This window comes from Typopeltis vanoorti, chromosome 3, assembly GCF_054136105.1.
Source record: "Typopeltis vanoorti isolate ZY-2024b chromosome 3, IOZ_Tvanoo_1.0, whole genome shotgun sequence".
In the NCBI taxonomy this organism is placed as follows: Eukaryota; Metazoa; Arthropoda; class Arachnida; order Uropygi; family Thelyphonidae; genus Typopeltis; species Typopeltis vanoorti.
Window position 1 is genome coordinate 153,831,178 of NC_143551.1, and position 21,979 is coordinate 153,853,156.

A 21,979-nucleotide genomic window follows, 5' to 3' on the forward strand; every position below is an offset into this window, starting at 1 on the left:
AATTAATTTTGAAGAAAATTGTTGATAGGTAGCTAGTAAGAATGTAAACTTAATTATCTAGTACTTTCATAATATCCAGTACATTCCTTGATGGTACATATGAAATTATGATGATTCATATAGTTTAGTCAGTCCACCTTTGTTCACAATAAGTGAATACTATCTACTGAATACTTTCTAGCATGTTGAGAAAAGGATTAAACATCTGGTTAAAAGATGCTGTTGTCTGAACTTAATTTCATGTGCTCCACAGATATAAAAAATATAAAGAGTATTTATCATATTATGATAAATGCAACTTTTTTTTTTTCTGTTTGCCTTGGTTTATTAACATTCATCACCTTTCTATATTCTTCATCTGTCAACATTCATCACATTTCTCTACAAGTGAGGTAAAGATCTGCATCTCAATACTATAAAAGACAACATTACATAGATTGTCTTTTTCAGTATTAAAACAGTGAGATTTAATTAATATTTCTACCAATACAATTCCACAACTTCTTGAGTGAATCGCACAATGGAGATCGTGACTGTAAGAATACCATTTTCTTGATAAGATAAACTATAATATATGAATATAATATGAATAATTATATGAACAATTTACAATATAAAACAGACATCTGGCTTAAATAAAAATATATATTTTTAATATAAATTTCACATTTGCAATCATTTCACATTCAATCACACACACACACACACACACACACACACACACACACACACACACACACACACACACACACACAATATATATATATATATATATATATAAATATAAAAAAATAAATACAAACATCTCAATGTGAAACTGCAGATCAATCCTTCAACAAAAAGGTGTCCTATTCTGAATTCTAAGAAGTAATCAATGGCAATTTCTTGACAATATCAAAAATGTTCTCAATAAACTTTAACTTTATCAGTGAAAAATCAAAAGACTACTACAGGTATACATCTAACTATGAATTATGGGCACTTTGGAACATTTCATAAAACTTAAGAACTTCAGAATTAGCTCTTATGCATCTGCGATTAAAATCTGTTACTTTTAACCCTTTTAGGCTTTTAGCCCTTGAGAGAGCAACATAAGCTTGACCACTTTCAAAAACTCGGGACAATGAGAGCTCCACACAGTCCAAAGTCATTCCCTAAAACAAAATAATATGTGGTAATTAACATATACAAAAAAAGTATATGAATTTACTTTTTTTTTAATCACAAAAACACACCATCCATGATTTTTAAAACAGAAGATAATTTTAATACTGATAGAAAGAATGATTTGTGTTCAGAAACACTAAGGAAAGATTTATAAAATAGTATGGGAAGAAAGAAGCACAGTTTCAGTGTGTGTGTGTGTATATGTATGTGTATATATATATATATATATATATATATATATATATATATATATATATATAAGGAGGGGGAGTCTGGAAAGTTCTGATAAAAACCTAGAACAAAAATGATATTGAAGCAACTGAAATAACCACAAGAAAGAAAAATAACCAATAATACAAATATAAATTACAAGTGCAAATACATATTAAAAATACAAAAAAATTATTACAAATACAAATTTGATATAATATTTGTTCTATGTGTTTATCAGAACTTTCCAGCTCCCCATCCATTGGTATATATATTTTATGGAAATGCAATAACCATGCTAAAATGAAATAAGGAATAAATAATAAATATGGAATCTTCTATAACCTGAATAGCTTTTTTTTTTTTTTTTGGAGGGGGGGGGGTTTCCGAATTCTTTCCTCATCTCCTCCTCAATCACTTTTCCATAAATTCAATAGGAAAAAAAATAGAGTTTACAAAGTACCCTGTTCCTGTAAGCTTGCGTACTTTAGACAGACAGGCAGATCAGCATCCATCCGCCTGGAGGAACACAAGTTGTACATCGTTAAACACAACTATGGCCATTCAGGCTTGGCTGACCATGTGTTGGACACCACTCACAGAGTATCATGGAAGAAAACCACCATGTTCCACCACAGCATATTCAAGAAAGAGAGACTTTTCTTAGAAGCAGCAGCAGCTCTCAGAAACCAACCAAATCTAAATAAATATGGTTGCATTAAGCTTCCGAAGATTTGGGAAACACTCATCACCAGAGGTCCCACCTTACATTCCAGGCCACCTACGACCGCCCTTAGAGGGCGCTCCACCTAGATAGGACTTTAGTGTCACCCACGTGGTTGGGCTTAGTATTGTAAGTTTTTGTGTGCATGTTACATTAATTGTTTTTGTAATCCCTGTAGATGTCCTAGTGACTAGGACAAAATACAGGAATTATTAAATTCTATTTTAATTCTTTTTGAGTGTTGTAAAAAATCCATTAAACCTCCAACATAATGTCCTCACAGCACTTAAGCCTCTACACAAGGGGACTTTTTCTTTTCAAAATGACCACAGTGGGGGCTGACCTGTTATATGATATGATAGCTTCAATCTATTATGAAAACTAGCAGCTGAAAATCAATTGATCTGATAAACAGTTTGAATGCAACTGAAAAGCTGTTTTGCAATACTTATCAGAAACTGAGTCACCATTGTGTCCAAGAGAATGAATGCTAGGAAGTACCTCACACATGGCACTGATAGGCTATAGGTTCTTGTACCTCTTGTGTGTGTGTGTAAATATGAAAAAAAGAAGTCTAGCTAAAATATATAAGCTAATAATTAAAAAATTACACACAGTAAAGATATACATTCATTTAATAATATGATAAAGAGTATATGAATTATACTCTCTTCTATGGTCAGTGCAGATTCTCGTGGAAAGGCTCAGACATTGGTTATACATTTTTACTAAATAGCTTAAGGAAATTACAACGTACAATAGAATATACATTAAAATAAATTTAATACACTTCCAATATTTCGGTGACGTCACATTGCCATTTTCACAGGAACTTAAAAACAAGACGTGCACGCAAGCAAAACACAACAGTACATGAGGACGAAGCAGGAAGCTATTCTTTCTCCTAAAGTCCTGATGGCGCCACCTAGCAGACCATGTTGGAATTCTTGGCTAATTGGGCTGAAGGTCTTCTGATGTAGGTTTCCCAAATTTGAGGCAGTCTCATGCACCCAAATTTGCTGAGGTTTTGATTATTCCTTATGACTGAGGCTGATTCCATGAATATCCTTTCATATTTGAATTTACTGTGATGTATTGTGGCTTTCTTCCACCATATTCTATGGCGAGTATCCAGCGCATGGTCTGCAAGATCTGAGTGGCTGTATTGGTGAAACCGGATGTAGTCCTTGTGCTCTGAAATTCTGATATTAGCTGTCCTGCCTGTTTGGCTTTTTACAGTTTTTTTTCCTGCTGGAAACCTGAACCAGTATTACTAAGAACCCAAGAAGAGACAATCAATTGCTTGTTGAAGTTGTCTTTCAATTATCCTCAGACTGCAGAAGTGACAGTAAATTGTGAGGTCATCAACATAAAGAGCATTGCTTACTATGGGAAGAAGCTGCTCAGTGAATGAATTAACTCTGATAGCAAAGAGTGCCACACTCATAATTTTTCCTTTCAGTTTTTTCCTGCTGGAAACCTGAACCAATATTACTAAGAACCCAAGAAGAGACAATTAATTGCTTGTTGAAGTTGTCTTTCAATTACCCTCAGACTGCAGAAGTGACAGTAAATTGCGAGGTCATCAACATAAAGAGCATTGCTTATTGTGGGAGGAAGCTGTTCAGTGATTGAATTAACTCTGATAGCAAAGAGTGCCACACTTAAGACAGTGCCTTGAGGAACACTTTCTTCTTGATCATATAACCAAGTTAAGATGCTTCTGCCTAGGACTTGAAAGCTGAGCTGGACAAAGTTTTTAATAAACACAGGAAGGTCCCCCCCCCTCAGACCAAGATTAAAGAGATCTTTTAATATGTCATATCTCTAGGCTGTGTCATAAGCTTTTTCCATGTCATGGAAAAAAAGCTTATTTTAAATGTTTCTAAACAGACCAAATGGTCCAATGTTGATCAATATCTATGAAAGCCACACTGTGTGTGTGTGTGTGTGAAAGAAATTTGTTGCTTTCTAAATACTAGAGAAGCCTCTTCTTCATGTAGCTTCCTCAGTAAGAGGATGCAGCACCATGTCCTTCCAGGTCTCTCTGTTTGTGGCTTTCCTTTTTGTTTCTGCATTGCCATTTGATCCTGTCCATGATCTTATATCTTCAAGTCATGTCCTTCGTTTCTTTGTCTCTTGATCCTTTTCTCATAATTTTTCCTTCTAAAACTGTTAGTATCCTCTGTCCCGCTGAACCTCTCAGTACATGTCCTGCCAATCTCATCTTTCTCTGGATCATTTCCTGTAATAAAAATTAATTGTCATTGCCTTCCCAAAACTGCAAGTTTTGGAAAGGCAATGACAACTGACTTATGTCAAGCATCCAGAAACTCTTCCTCTGCAAGTATTCTGTTATATAATAACAGAAAGAAATCCATGGAAGATGATGATGTTATCAGGACATACTGCACTGGCATGACAGAATAGAAGAGCTCTTTTTAGTTTCCTCCTTAACAAAAGGCTGATTATACAGCTCTAGGGCTTTGGCAGAAAAATTTAGCCACTTTCTCTTGTTGGTCTTTCAACATTAAAAATTCAGGAGAATAGTAAGCTGTTGCTGAGATTCTAGCAAAACTATCTCTCATAGTGTCTGTGATAATTGCTTTAGGATCAGCAACAACAGATCCATTATATTCCCAAGTAGCAAAACGGTGTGCATTCTATAACTACCTTTCATTTTCCAGATTTTATGACTTACAATTTTTGTATTGGCTGTTTGATTAATTGATGATGTAAATTGGATCCAAGATTGTGTTTGCCTCTGACATCTAACATAATGTGCTTTGGCCTGAGCATGTTTAAAGGTTATCAGATCATTAGATCTGATGTGGTGGGGTATCTATGAAATATACCCCATGCTCTGTCTACATCATTTTATGGCTACTTGATATTCTGGCTTTAACCACAGTTTTGGATAGTGTGGAAATTGAGTTGACAATTTTGAAATTGTGGTTGTTGCTGCATGGACAATACAATCTGTGATATATGTCACTGTTTCATTAATAGGTGTTTTTGACTGACTGCTTCAGCATTAAAGAACGGGATAAAGTATTCCAATCAGCCTGGTTCATTTAACACATAGACATCTGTGGAGTATAGTGCAATAACAGGAAAAGGATACTTTCCACACGTGTTCTCTTCAACATCCTAAATGAGCAGTGGAAAGATGGCAGGGGAGCAGATTGTAAGATCTGCAGAATATGAGTGAGCAGGCATATGGAAAAAAGGTATTGACTTTATTATTAAGAAGGGAGCAGTATGATTGTTGAGCATTTACTCAATGATTCAACCTCATCCATTTGTGTAGGCACTATTCCGAAGAGTGGTGTGTCTGCTGAAGTCACCAAACAGCAATACGGGCTGAGAAAGTTGCATTATAAGATTATCAAGTTCAATCTCATTTAACTCACACAGGATGGCAAATAAATGGAACATATTGCAACAAAAATCTCACAGATATGCAAATTGCTACATTTCCAGAACAGTATTAATTTGGACATGTTGGAGAGGAGTATGATTGTCCACTAGGCTAGCTACTCCATGAGCTGGGTCATCTCCAATTCTGCCTTACAAACAACTGTTAAATGTTAATATTGGATTCATTTTGAAAATTATGGAGACAACTACCGTGTTTGAATAAAAACTTTAGTTTAATATAACTAAAATCTACATTCGACGTCTCCCATTCCTAGACACACTAGTTACACGTCTTCCTTCAGGCAGTCTATCCTTCACGGTCTACCGAAAACCGACACACACTGGCCAATACATATATGCGAATTCATACCACCACCCATCACAAAAATATGGAGTCATTAACACCCTTAAAAACAGAGCCACAACACTATTTGCTCTAACCAACAAGCCCTGAAACAAGAACTAAAAATCATTAGTGACACATTCATAAATAATGGCTATAACAAAAATACTGTTAATAAAATACTCTATAAAACTACAACAAAAACGAATCTAGATTACAGTAAAACCATAGCCATCCCATACATTAAAGGGTTATCAGAAAAAATCAACAGAATCCTACAATATTATAACCTTAATGCCACCTTTAAACCACCCACTAAACTTAAAACCATATTTAGCTCCTCTAAGGATCCTCTCCTCCCATTAGCACATCCTGGAGTCTATTGCATCCGCTGCACCTGTAACTTACCGTACATTGGTGAAACAGGACGGACAATCCCTATACGCAAGAAAGAACACATAAGACACATTAAATATAATCATTATGGTGAAGCAGGCCTCTCAGACCATGCACTCAACACCTTACACCAAATCAACTGGAAAAGCACCTGCTCCTTACACCGCACAAAAACCTGGTACGAAAGGAAATTTAAGGAATCCTGCGAAATCCTGATAAACCACACAAACATCAATAACAAAGATGGCATGAAAATTCCAAGGATCTGGATGGCACACATTCAGCCTACCTAATATAAAAGATCCAGCATAAGTCAGGACTCTAGCCAATCCATAACTAGTATTACATACCAACCGGCTGGAATGATGTTAATATATATATATATATATATATAGTAGACAACACTAATAATAGGACTCTAGCATTGATGTATAATTTTTTTTTTTTTTTTATTTTATTTTATTTTTTTATTTTATTTTATTTTATTTTATTTTTTTATTTTATTTTATTTTATTTTTCCACCAGAGGTCAGGCCAACATTTGTGGTAGCGGTTGGTCAGAATCTTTAACGAACAAGTTTGATTGTAGTATAGCATGTTTCCTGTGTATATTTGTACGCTCCAGAAGATGACCTTGACATAAAGGTCGAAATGTCGAATGTAGATTTTAGTTATATTAAACTAAAGTTTTTATTCAAACACGGTAGTTGTCTCCATAATTTTCAAAAATGCATTCGGATCACCGTGTAAGCCTAAAAGAAAAGGCTAATATTGGATCATCACTGTGATAATAAGTAAAGAGCACAATAATAAATCTTGCAGAACAAGATTTATTATTATGCTTTTTACTATCACCTTGGGTACAGGTGATAGCCATGACAGACAGTTTGGGCATGTCCATTTTTCTGATATTTAAAGCAACTCAGTGGGTTATGTTAGGTTAGTTAGACTGTAGGTTCTTCCTACAGCCTAACAGGACAATTAAGATACCCTGCTTTTACAGATATGTATTTGTAGGGACTCCAAACTTCCCCATTTGAGATGCAGCAATAAAGCAGTTTTGTAAGCCAGCCTCTGTATAGCACACAAAACCAAACCCAATGGAAATGTATTGGAGGTTGTTTGATCAGGTAGAGAATAATCCTGCTACAACACTTAGCTAAGTTGTAACTGGAAGGAGTCTGCCTGGTATGCCAAGGAAGCTGTCAAGACCACACAATGGACTGGAGAGCACTCTCCTTCACTCTACTTACATACCCCTACTCTGCAGATCTTCCTCAACACTAACCAACCATGAGTCAATATAAATAATTTTGTTAGCAATGAAGATCAAGTAAATTATACTAGATAAGAAATTATATTCTTGTTTTAATCCTTTACCCATGTGTGAAGAAACAAATTTTGCATATGAAATATCTTCACAACTAGGCTACTTGTATATGGAGGTAGAGAGACCAATTTAATCAATTGACCTTCATTGGTGAGAGTCACTGTAACCTGAAATCCACACTCAAATGATACCTCACACACGAGTCAGTCCCAGAGCTACTGAAATATGTGCCATTTCTATGCTCTCCTCAAAACCAATTGGAAATATTTGGAATATTCTAATATTTTGAACCATGTTAAAAATTATTATAATTTTGCAAATGTTTTCAAATAAGTTTTCCAATAATTTATATTACATTTTTTTGTTTATATAATCTACAAAGGATGTAGATTTAGATGACGCTAATTGATATTTGGCAATAATTATTTGCTATGCAATAAATTAGAAGTCAAATCATTCAACACATTTTCTTTGATTATTCTAATTTTTTGATATGGAGGTGATATAAATTAAAGATGCCAAGATCCTTAAATCCAAGTGATATGGATCTTGGCATCTTTAATTTATAGTATAACCAAGCGAAAAAACTTTTAACATCTATCTCCAATCCAGAGTATTTTAGTATTAAGGTGTGACACCTTTTGACTAATTGTATATTGGAAATATGACTTCTGAATTACTTCAACTTTGGTATCACCTCTGGGTCAGGCTTCCACTGATGAGACCTCAAATTCTGTCTATTCTTGCTATGAGATGTTTTTTTAAATATTTCCATCTTCTTTATTCAATGTGGTCTTATAGTCAATTGCAGGGATGACTGGAGAGAAATCCCAGGCAGAGAAGGCCAACTCAAGGCAGTTAACTCAGATGGGGCTAACTACCTAGGTATCAGTCATCCTTGCTCTTTAGTTTCAATTAATCTTTTGGTTGCTCATCTATATGAGATTAGTGAAAAAGGAAAACTGAAAGCCTTTGGCTATATAATGATATAAAAGAGCTGAGGGCCTTTTCTCTATCTCTGATGCTATCTATCTGTCTTTTCTTTCTCCTAACACTATGAAGCTCTCTTGCATCCCTATACTAACTACTCTAACCCTATGATGAGCAACCATTTACTTTTTCACCTCAATAAAGGTTGAAACTAGTCTGAGTTTCAATAATTTAATATTCAATAAGTTTTCAATAACTTTTCCATAATGCATAGCATTATACGTGTCTGTAAGGATATGTGCTTTGCATTATGAGACACTAAGGCAATTGATGTGAAGATATTTCACGTGCAAACTTTGTTTGCTCACTTGGGTAAAGGATGAAACCAAGATGTAATTTCTTGGCATCTTTAATTTATAGTTACACATGTTTTATTCCAAAAACTTCAACATGGATCATATAATAGCTAGGGAATTTGTAGATGGAGATACTGTCCTGCCTTAATAATTTATTAATGTAAATAAATAACTTTTATTATTAAAAGACCAGAAGATAAATGAAAAAATATATATACAAAGAGCTAACAAGTTTCGCTAGTCACTGTCTAGCATTTTCAAGGCTGAACTGGTGTGAAAACAAATGCATTGAGTTACATTTCAAAAACATACACTTTAGTAACTGTTAGGCCGTTACATTTTGTTCCTTCTGTTTGAAGGCGTGCATGTGTTCGAAAGCTTCAGTCAAATGCCGATACATGACCACGTGTTTTGTAGTTGTTTGCATATTGTAATTCTGTTGAACTGAGAGAGATGATGAGATTTTTCCATATGTCCTTAAGAACAATGCCCTGATTTCTATTTAAATTATTGCCTGTGCGTAATACCACAGCTGCTTCTTTTAAAGTTCTATATCTGTAGTCATTCTCGATGTAAGGCATAGAACTGTTTTTCCAATCTATAACGTGATTTGATGTTGAGAAATGATGTGCTAAACCAGATGTGATGATTCTATTATGATTGACATCCCCCACATGTTCCTTCTGTGTTATTTCAAAACTTCTCGAAGTCTGACCAATGTAAGAAAGGCCACACGTGCATGGAATTTCATATACTCCAGGACATTTGAAGAAAGGTACCTCATCTTTAGGTGATCCTAAGATTTGTCTGATCATGGTAGTTGGTTTAAAAACCACTCTGATATTATGAGCTTTTAACATTCTTGCCAATTTTGTGGAAACTGAATTAATATATGGAATGACAGCTGTGGACACATATTTGGGTACTGTAACACGTTGTTGGTGGTTATCTTCAAATAGCCATTTGTTTAAAATGTTAGAAGGGTATCCATTAAGCGATAGAGCGTTAGATATTAGTGACAGTTCTCTCTGTACCTCTGTTTCTTTTGAAATCGACCTTAAGGCTCTATTACGGAGCATGTGAATGATGCTGTGTTTTTGTGATCTATGATGGTTGGACGAATAATGTAGATATCTACCAGTATCTGTGGGTTTCCTGTAAATGGACAGTTGGAAATTGTTATCTTCTTTCTTCACTAGGATGTCAAGAAAAGGAAGTTCTTTGTTCTTCTCTAGTTCTATAGTGAATTTGATCTTATTGTGTAGTGAGTTGATTTTGTTCAGAAATACGAGGTTTTCCATGGTGTCTTTCCAGATGATGAACACGTCATCGACATATCTCCACCAAATTGATGGTTTTGGTACAATGGTAGAAAGAATATCCTTTTCAAGTTTTTCCATAAAAAGGTCTGCGCATGGTGGTGACAGAGGGCTACCCATGGCTAGTCCTTCTAATTGTTTGTATATAGTGTTGTTGAATTTGAAGAAATTTGAATTCAGGCAATGATGAAACAGTTGTGTAATGTCTTGAGGGAAAAGATCTTGCAGAATGTTAACTACCTCTACGATCGGTACATTAGTGAATAAGGACACTACATCCAGACTAGCCATAATGTCCGTTTTTGATATTTTAATACTCTTGATTTTTTCTACAAAATGTTGAGAGTTTTTAATGTAGATCTCTGTGTGTCTAATTGTTCCTTTCATTAATTTTGCCAGATGCTTTGCTAGTAGGTATGTAGGTGATGATCTTCCATCAACTATTGGACGAAGAGGAACGTTTTCTTTATGAATCTTGGGAGCTCCATAAAGGCGTGGAGTGATAGGATGTAATGATTTAAGTTGTTTTTTAAGTTCATCCGACCAGCCGGTCATATTGCGGATAAGAGCGTTAGTCTCCAGGTGATTACTCATGATGGGATTTTTATCTAAGACTTGGTAAGTGGAAATGTCTGCTAGTAACAAATTAATCTTGTCGAAGTAATCTTTCGAGTTGAGGATGACCGTTGAATTTCCTTTATCGGCTTTTGTTATTATAATGTCTTTGTTGTTACGTAAGTTGCAGAGAGCTTTCTTATCATAAGGAGTGATATTAGGTATTGGTGGTTTTGCTGAAGCAAGAATAATCGTACTCTTGAACCTGATCGCATTTGCTGTAGCCTCCGGAAGAGGAAAAAGACTTTTTTCTATCCCACATATGAAATCCATTTTAGGGATAAAATTAGGGGAGATGGCAAAGTTGAAACCCTTTTTTAGGATATCTGATTCGTGATTAGAAAGCTTGTGATCTGAAAAGTTAAAAATCACTTTGTTGTTAGGCAGACTGTGATGCGACTGGAATTTTTTCTTATATAGAAATTCGAATTTTTTAATTTGTCTAATTTTACTCGTTGTGAAAGTTTTTTCGTAGCTACGATGTAATACTTGGTCTATATCATTCCACGTCGTGTAGTCTAAACTGTTCGATATGTCATCAAATTGATCTCTACACTTCGCGTCAATAACGTTAAGCTCATACCTGGTATGTTGTATCCTTTCTCTTAATAGCGCTAACGAAGTCTTGTGATATATTCTTTTTGTTGCTGTAGATTGGATATGGCCTTTTACTACTAAGAACTTCGGGATGATAGCGAAATCTCTACATCTCTTCAGAAAAGTAAGGTGCTTTAGATAAATAGAAATCAGGGCATTGTTCTTAAGGACATATGGAAAAATCTCATCATCTCTCTCAGTTCAACAGAATTACAATATGCAAACAACTACAAAACACGTGGTCATGTACCGGCATCTAACTGAAGCTTTCGAACACATTCACGCCTTCAAACAGAAGGAACAAAATGTAACGGAACAAAAACATACACTTTAGTAACTAATAGTTACTAAAGTGTATGTTTTTGAAATGTAACTCAATGCATTTGTTTTCACACCAGTTCAGCCTTGAAAATGCTAGACAGTGACTAGCGAAACTTGTTGGCTCTTTGTATATATATTTTATCATTTATCTTCTGGTCTTTTAATAATAAAAGTTATTTATTGTAATACATCAGACCAAATATGTACAAGTTAAATTTATTAATGTTTTATAATAGAGTGATAGCAGAATTAGATAAGGGAAATAGCTATGTCATGATACTGCTGGGCTTTGCAAAGAAGGCATTTAACAAAATACCACATGTAAAACTATTACAAAAGTTGGAGGAAATAGGAATGGATATAAAGCTGGTAGCATGGATGTGGGAGAGGTGGTGGTGGGGGGGGGGGGGGGAAATGACAGACAGACACTAGAGAGTAGTATATGGTGGAGTGGAATCTAGGAGAATGAGAGTAACTAGTGCTGTACTAGGGCCACTACTCTTTAACGTGTATATTAATGATATAAAGAAAGATTTACTGGTGATATTCAGTTGTTTGCTGATGATACAAAACTGGGGAGGGCAGTAGTTGATAAAAGTGATGTGGATATCCTGCAGGATGATTTAAATAAATTGGTATTGTGGATGAGGGATAACAATTGTGAATTTAATGTTACAAAATGTAAGGTTATGCAATTCGGGTTGAAAAGGTTACATACTGTGTATCACATTGATGGTATTGCAGGAAATTGATGATGTGGCCCCTGGAAGTTGTAGGAATATGGTTAGCAAGGGTGTGCAAAATAGATTTTTTGCTTGGAGAGTGGTAAGTGAGTGGAATGGATTGCCAGAATTAGTTGGGTTAAAGAGGGGTTTGATAGTGTGTATAGTGTGATATTGTGTGTATAAAGGTTAGTGTGGATTTCCTGAGATGAGTCTTCTGACTCCATGGAGATATTGGTATAATAATATTTGAGCATGATTGAATATTATCTACTCCACCAGCTGCCTTTCTACATTTCATGTTTTCATAGCTTTTCTACTCCAAGTATTGACAGGAAACCCCTGAATTCATTCCTTTTGAATATTTTCTACCACTGTTCTGTCACCACTTGTTTCCATTAGTAATCTTTCAAAGTAATTACCCTATAATCTAGATGTTTATCTTCAGTTTTAATGTCACATTTATCATGCCTGATTTCTTTTATTCTTTCTTCAGCTTTATAAATTGCTGCAAAACATTTTTCCACATTCCTGATATTATCTTCTATATTCTTAATAGTCTTCTTTTGACTTTCGTTTAGCTACTTTTTTACACAATGCTTCCTTTTTTTTTTTTTTTTTTCTTTTGGAACATGTGCTGAATTACCAGAAACTTTTGCTATGTCTTCTTTACTATGATTGCTTCTTTGACTTTCTCAGTTAACCATACTGTTCTGATTTTTCTTTCCTTGCAGACAACCTCATCACATGATTCTCTTGCTGGATCAAACAATGTTTACTTCAGTCTACCAATCAGTCTCCAAGGTTTAGTTGTTTTCAATGGCTTTTATTTTTTCTAGAATAATATTTGCATCTACAGTTAACCTAAGAAAGCAATTCTTTTTAAAACTTTCTATTCCAAATCCTCTATACCTTCTTAAATCCTGAATCAGTGTGAAGATTATACCATTTTTAACAGTAACACATTCATTAAGCTTTGTTTGATCATAGCATTAATGATGGCTAACTAATGTCTTGAGCAGAAATAGATCATGTTGTAAAAATAATCATAATTTAAAATTCTGAATATTTTTACGTATTGTTTATGTTAGTATGTTTATTAGTTTTAGTTTCATAACACATTGTCGGCACTTGCGATGTGCCCGTTATTGAAATTGTTTTGTCAAAGGGATATAAAGCATTTAAAAAAAATTATGTACTTACTGGATTTGATATTTGTATTACTTACATAAATTTTATTGTAGTTTAAAATTATCAAGTGTTGTATTTTGAAGAGACATCCTTGTTACGCTAAAGTAATCAATGTGTCAGCCATTGTATTTGGTTTCTTGTTTACTACTTTCATGGAGTGCGCATGCTCGCCGAGAATTTTGATGCGTGATTGACAGCTGACAAGAACAGTGTTCGGTATCAGAGTAACGGCTGTAAACAAGAAGAGTGTTTGGAAAGAAATTAGAACACAGGCTGGCAGACATTTAGATTCGGAGGAAATTTAGTTTTTTTATGTGACAGTTGGAAAAAAATTAATAGTATATTCCGAAAAGGGAATAGTGGAACTATGAAGTTTTAATGTGGATAAGTATTGATAAATAAAAGGGAAATATTGCTATAGATCGTTTTAAAAGGAATATTCGAGGAAACGCTAATTAGAAGATTTATAGTAGATTCCAAAAAGGGAATCGTAGAACTGTAATTTTTTTTTTTAAATGGAAGAATTAAAACTGTCAATAAGCATTAGTGTATAAAAGAAGAAATTGCTATTTATGTTCTAAAGGAATGTTCGAGAAAAACTCCGATTAGGAAGTTTCATCTGTATTAAGGATGCCGGATCTAACTATTATTTCTACTAAAAAGAGACAGAATTGAGTCAGGAAAAATTAATGTGTGCTACATAAGTGATGAGAAAGGATCCTATAAAAATGAAGAATAAAGTAATATGTCTTCGGAGAAGGATCTTGACAGAGAGGGAAACTGACTATGAAAATTTTGTCATTGTGCAAACAAAGTGTTCAGTCTAGTCTTAAGTGTAAGTTTTGGTATTGAGTCAGTGATTTTTGGATTCTGAAAGAAAGAGTTAAAGTCATTGCACCAATCGGAGTGAACCCTTGTGCAACATAATATATAGGTACACTCGGAAATAAAAAAAAATAATTGTTGAACAGAGATCATCTCTATATACAGGATTAAATAATTAAAAATCCTATATTTAAACAATGCCGCAGCCAGTAGGATTAATATTATGATAATATCTTCTATATAAAAATCTCTTTCTATTAACAACGTGCTTACTGTTATTTATCAGCTTTGCTCTTTTCTGCAAATTTTACCAAAACATTTCCATGTCTGGTACTCATTTTCTACTCTGCTCTTTAAATCTTCAACATCGACCAACTTTATATTTTATATCAGCTAATAACTTAGAAGAAAATTCTCTAATTTTCCAAGAAATTTTCTAAATCATTTCACTTGACTTGGAAAATTCCTCTGATTCTTTTAAGAATTTTTTAATGTACTTGAAATTGCCTACCATTCAAGATGTTGATTTTCATGTTTAGTTTTAAATATTACATCTACTCCTATCTTTCTTGATCGCTGCTGAGTGAATATAACATAATAGCTATTATGTTATATTCACTATTAGTACTAAATAACACTATTTAGTACTAATTCACCTGTTTAAATCTTCTTTGTCTAGGTAATACCAATTATCTTGACATTGTGTAGCTAATTCTTCTGCTAGTTCAAATTCTTTTTCATTGATACCTCTTAGACTGATGATACTAATCTTCAATTCTGCTGATGTGGAGTTTGCATTTGTTTCAGTAAATAACTTTTCACTGTTTGCCTCCAATTCTCTGACAAAAAGCAAGGTTCTTGCTTGAATATTCCAGCTGGTCGAATAATTCATTATGTTGTAATTTCATTTTTATTTGTGGTTTAAGTCAATACCAAATACAATTTGCTAAATCCCAAACTGCAAGACCAACTCGTTTCTTTCAGTATTCAGATGAATAGTTGATAACAGAGGTACCGTGAAATACTGAGGATAAGTCATTGGGTTTAAAAGTGCTAGTCACTTTTCTACTGCATTCTTTACATTCTTTATATGGAGATCTCATTCCAGTTACCTAGCTTTGAGATTCAAGGAGAAAACAACTGCTACCCTGTATGAGATGAGATAATGCAGCTACAGTCAAAAAACAATCAAATGTTTCTTGCATTTGAACCCAGTTATTTCCAATCAAATGGCATCACAACAAATTCTATTGTTTATTTCAATTTATTGATAAAATAATGCTGAACATGTCCAATCAAAAGACTTGGAAATCACTTTAATAGAGGATTGGATAATGTGAGTTACTTGTAGATCTGAGAGCAAATGAGTTTTTATGTCAAACATAACAGAAGAAACAGTTTCAGACACTATTATACTGTATTGTGTTTATAGATCTTCATCAACAAATTCCTGTTACTCAAGTGGTGTATAGGATACTATGATAGTACTACATGAAAGTTTACATTATCAGTGTTTATAGATATAATTATATTTATTATTAAACTTGGAAACTGAATGGTCTTATTCATGTCATTTTACTCCATTGTTTTTAAGGTTGGAAAGAAATCTCTACTGCAAATTTTCAGATTAACTCTAGATAAGATTAGGTTACTAATTAAAACATATTACCTGTGATTTATGAATAGACATTGCCCATGCCAGTTTTAATGGTATCTGTCGTCTAGTTATTAGCAAGCCACCAGCACCTTTAATTGTCCATCTTTCATATCGAATAGTTTTTTCCACACCACATTTAAATTTTACCACAGGAAGACCTAAAAGTGGTCAAGAATAAGAACATTACTTTTTTAAACAAGCAGATGATTAAAATTTAAAGAAATATAAAACTACATTATCATCAATATCAATTTCTGATGTGTACTCTCAAGAGGTATATGGCATAATTAAATAATTAAGTTTACATTACTTCTAGTTCCTATCAACAATTTTCTGCAAAGTTACCTTGTTATTGTCAGAATTTCAGATCTTACATTTGGTCTTCCAATGTTCTACTAACTTCAACAATTCACTGAGACAGCAGTGTTTCTCTGAGCTTTTTTTTCCCTTATTTTTCTGGCATCAATAATCTGTTTTGTTTTTTTGAAATGTTCTTCTCCCGATCTGTCTTAGCTTAGCATAAGCTCTTAGCTTAGCTCTGTTCACATACTCTAGAATGCTAAGAATGTCAAGTGCTTATTTAATGTCTTGATTTTTAACATGCATTTTGCCACTAATGTCATCTGTTCACTCCCTAATTTTTCTCAGAACTCTCAGATCCATGGACTCTAGTCTTTGATCAACTGTTTTCTTTCTAACTCAACTTTTAGATTTAAAAGTTAAAATTTGTTTGAAAACTGCCTTGCATGCTGCCAGTTTGGTGTTTGTTTCGGCTAATTTTTCTTTTATTCCATAAGTTTTTTTCAATTCTTTCTCATAACACTAGTTTGATTATTCTATCATCTATATTATTATTACTCAAGACCTCGTGGAGTCAAAGACTCACCTGGGAGGTCCTTTTATCTCACACACACACATCTCATCATACCATGTCTTAAACACATTCAAACTCCTTGTAGACACCACACTCTCAGGCAAGGCATTCCAATCATTCACAACTCTGCATAGAAAAAACCTGCCTCTCACTCCCCTACTCACACCCTCTTTATACAGTTTCCAGGGATGACCTCTGGTTCTCCCCTAATCTCCCACTATTCTCTGTAGAACTTCTCTACCACTGATCTTATAACAATCCCTTACCAACTTGTAGGTCTCTATCATATCTCCCCTCTTCCTTCTCTCCACCAGACTCTGTAAATTACATCTTCTCAATCTTTCCTCATACTCAAAATTCCAGAGGTCAGAAACTAGATTAGTCAGTCGCCTTTGGACCCTTTCCAACATCTCTTGATCATTCTGACAACCCGGTGACCAAATCTGGGCACAATAGTCCATGTGTGGCCTAATCAAAGCCTTATACAATGGAACAAGAATCTCCCTACTTCTACACGTCAGTGTCCTCTGCATCATTCCCAGAAGTCTTTGTGTTGTCTTCACAATTTTGGCAATGTGTCCCCTAAATTTTAGATCCTTATCAACTATCACCCCCAGATCTCTTATTTCCTCTACCTCCAACAATATATTCTCACCAAGCATAAATTCTGCATCCCATCTTTGTTTTCCAAATTTTAAAACCTTACATTTTGCAACATTGAACTCACATCCCCATTTGCTTGCCCAATCACTCAATTCATTCAAGTCTTCTTGCAAGGCCACAACATCTTCACTACTCTTTATGGTTCATCCCAACTTTGCATCACCTGCAAACAACTGAATATCTCCATCCAAATCTTCGCCAATATCATTAATATACAAGTTAAATAGTAATGGCCCTAAAACAGACCCCTGAGGCACTCCACTAGTGACTTTCCTTTTCCTGGATATTGCACCCCCCATACACAACTTGTTGATACCTCTCAGATAGCCAGTCTCCAATCCAATGCACTAATCTAATATCCAACCCCATCTGCTCTAGTTTGACTGTCAACTTATCATGAGGTACTCTACCAAAAGCGTTTGCGAAATCCAAGTATATTACTGTGTATCCTTCTCCTCTGTCCAAGGAAGCAGTCACTTTATTGTAATAAGTAAGTAGATTACTAAAACATGACCTCCCTCTAGCAAATCCATGCTGTCCATCAAAGATTATACCATTGTTGTCAACCTAACTCTGGCTCCTAGTTCTCACAAGCTTCTCCAACAACTTAACCACAACACCTGACACAGAGATAAGCCTATAGTTTGATGCTTGAGTTCGATCACCTCCTTTATGAAGTAGCACAATCTTGCCCCCCTTCCACTCTTTAGGAACTTGACCAAGTGCAAGACTCGTATTAAAAAAATATGTCAAGGCAGGTGTCAACTCTCTGGCACATTCCTTCAGAATACGCAGTGATATATTATCAAGTCCACAGCCTTATTTACATCTAGTTTACTCAACTCCCCAAACACCTCTTGCTCACTTACAGTCAGTCTCTCCTCCCCATCATCAACTGCTCTCAATCTCTCCATGAAGTCACATTCACAAGATCGAAAGATCTTTATGAACTGCTCATTAAGTATCTCCACCACACATTCTGCAACAGCTGTCTTTATACCCCTCCAATCAATGTCATCCTTCCATAATCATTCTTTCTTTTGCTGGCTACATATCAAAAGAACTCCCTAGGATTCTTTTTTGTTGGCTTCATTAGCTAACTGCTGTTCATACCTCTCTTTAGCTACTCTCACCAACCAAGTCACCCTCCTTGCCTGGTCTTTGTAGACCTCATGAAATTGGTTGAAGTAACTCACCAACAAAGAGAAAACGGGCATTGTGGAGGCAGCATAAGAGAAGTGGAAGTCACTTCTCTTATGCTGCCTCCACAATGCCCGTTTTCTCTGTATCGAATGCTTAATCTCTTTATTCATCCATCTCACACCTACCTTATTTAACCTTCTCACCCTTGGAATACATTTAGACATTGCATCTACTAAATAGTTTTTGAAAATCCCCCAAGCTGCATTGATCTCTTTTTCAGCTAACTCCTCATTCCATGCTACACCCGCAAGCTGTCTCCTGAGCTCTTCATAATCACCCCCCTTGTAGTTCCACATATACCCTTTTTTCACAGGGGTCCTTGCACTGCTGGCAACTACCCAGGTAATCACATCATGGTTACTTTCACCAATTGGTGGATGATTTGACACCTCATTTATAACTACATCCTCTGATGAGATGACCAAATCCAAGATCCTTAATCCTTGTGCCCTCTGCTACATACTGTCTGAGGTAGTAATCCCCCAAAAACTCAAGAAACTCATTTTCTTTACTTCCAGTTGCTATCTCTTCATTCCAGTCTATAATTGCCATAATTAAAATCACCCATAATGATCACCCTTTTCTTATTTGCTTGGCTTATTTGACTATACATTTCACTATCACCACCATCCACATTACCAGGTCTATAACAACATCCCACCAAGTATTTGATTATATTCACCTCTATCTCACACCATACTGCCTCAAAACCACTGGCCCTATTTCCCTCTTGCATCTCTACCTTGTATGGACATAACTCTTTTTCTATCATCAATAGCACTCCCCCTCCCTTTTTACCCCTTCTATCCTCACGAACCATATCATACCCTTCCATCTCTATTCCTGTCAAGATGTCATCCTTATCTAACCATGTCTCACTTATTCCGACAATCTTTGGGTGAACAGACGCAATTAGTGCAACCATTTCATCCGCCTTGTTTCTTATACTTCTAGCATTGGTATACAAACACAACAGCTCATTTCTGGATCTACAGCTAGTTCCACCGATACCACACACTCGATGTGATCTCTCCATGCTGGACTGGGGCCATTTCCCTGTCTGCTTCTTCATTTCAGAACCCTTTTCAATTCCACCTGTTTCCTCTTGATCCATTTCTTTCCTGCCTACACATGCTCTCACCTCCTCTTGGAGCATCCACCTTTCTCACGCTGTGTACCCCTGTCCACCCTGAGCCTCCCTGTTTCCCTGCTCCTCTTGCACACCCATTCTCTCATTTTCTATACTCATACCACTCACTTCCCTGTTCATATCCACTTCTTCAATCTCTCCTGTCTTACTCTCCTGCTCTTCCACATCACTCCCCTCTCGATCTGATTCATTCTCTCTATTCACTTCTCTACCTTCCAGCAGCAGTCTCTCCAAGCGACTCACACCATAACTACTAAAATGCAGTCCATCGCTCCCATACAGCTCACTTCGTCCCTCAAACTCATTCCACACATTAACAAACTGTACTCCCATCTCCTCACACATTTCAGCCAGCATATCATTCATAATCCTTGCTCTCTACCTCATTTCACCACAATCATACCTAGGCAACACACTGACTGCCCTTCCTGTCACACTATTCTCTTTTATCTTTCCAAGCAGCCTCCTGATATTCATTCTGACATGCTCTTTATTCTCTCTCAAATCATTTGTACCAATTAATACTATTAACTCTTTTGCTCGCTCCCGCCTCATATCCAATGCCTCAATCACTCTACTCATTTTACCACCTGGAAAACATACCTTGTGCATTTTATCCTCTAGCACACCTTTAATAATGGAGTTGCCATACAACGCCACTCGCTCATCTTTCGTTAACTCTTTCATGCCATCATGATTTATTTTAATAGTTTTGACCTGAATTCTCTTAATTTCATTCCGCATCCATTTCACTTCTTGCCTTATCCAATCCAATTCACTTTCCGAATCTCGCGACACATTCTCTCTATCATTAAATCTTTCTAACTTTCTAACTCTCGATCCCCTCTTCTCACTTTCCCTCTCATTCATCCTTCTTTGTTTCCGTACTTTCGGTCCAACATACATCCAACTTTCACTATCATTCTTCTCACTTTTACTCTCATTCATCTTTCTTTGTTTCAGTACTTTCAGTCCAACATGCGTCCAACTTTCGCCATCATTCATTCTTTTTTCGCTATCATTTATTCTTTCGATTTTTTTCACTTGCGATTTCTGCATCATGCCATTTCTACTTTCATTCGTTCTCTCAATTTCATTTCTTTCCGCCACTCTCACCTCACTTTGGTCCCCTTTAACATCTGTTATGGTTTTCAAATCGCTCTTTTTCTTTTTTCCTGATTTTTTAACATTTTTTCGCCTCTCTTTCTCACCATCCTTTTCTTTCAAACGTGCACTCACAACACAATTGTTACTAACACTTTCTGTCATCAATTTCATATTTGCATTCATCAGTTCATCATTCAGGTCACACTTCGCACACACCCTTCTTCCATCCATGCTAAACATCCACAAATCATTTATGTAATCGAAGGAATACATATATCAGACCTCACACTTAACGAAACGACTGAAATCTAAATTAAAATCATGGAATGACAATTTTTTTTTCCCCCTGCAGGTTACTAGGTCTAATAATAACGATTTCGTAATTAAGTTTAGGCAAAATAAATCCCCCACACTAATAATACCGGTAGCGCACAACGTTTACAGCCGCTCTTACTCAAACAATTACGCATATATACTTAATTATTCCTAGAATAACTTATCTCAATCAGGAGCTCTTCTTATACACGTCCACTGCGCTTGGCTCACTAGTATATCCAAATTTAATTTGCCATCTTCACTAAAAATTGTACCTAAATTTCAATGAAGATGAGCAAACTAAATATGGAAACAGAAAAAGTAATGGTGATATGACAGAGAGCCAGACAAATAAATTTATATGTAAAAAAGAAAGAAATTAATCAATAACATCAAACTAAAAATATGCATATTCAGTGTGTTAGTGTTAAAACTAATTTTAACAGATATCTGAGTGTTGTGGGAGAAATAAAATAGCTAATTAAAGACTGAAGACCACACATAAGAGTCCAAAGAGAATGACAAAAGCAAAAAAAGATTTACTG

The 21,979-nt window shown here is 35.3% G+C and overlaps 1 protein-coding gene across 2 annotated transcripts in view; it reads right to left on the bottom strand.

Annotated features, from left to right (window-relative positions):
- Positions 1-859: 859 nt before the first annotated feature.
- The window catches only part of Pif1 (Pif1 DNA helicase), a 122,375-nt gene continuing 101,255 nt past the window's right edge, over positions 860-21,979 (bottom strand). Inside the window, exons 7-8 of one of the 2 annotated variants that reach the window (XM_090416143.1) lie at positions 16,135-16,280; positions 860-1,154 (exon numbers count right to left, since the gene is read on the bottom strand). In XM_090416143.1, coding sequence (XP_090272269.1) covers positions 966-1,154; positions 16,135-16,280 — 335 coding nt within the window. In that variant the 3' untranslated portion in view covers positions 860-965. Of the gene's footprint in view, positions 1,155-5,381; positions 5,972-16,134; positions 16,281-21,979 lie in introns of those variants that run through there. The other variant, XM_090416144.1, reaches the window with a different exon arrangement.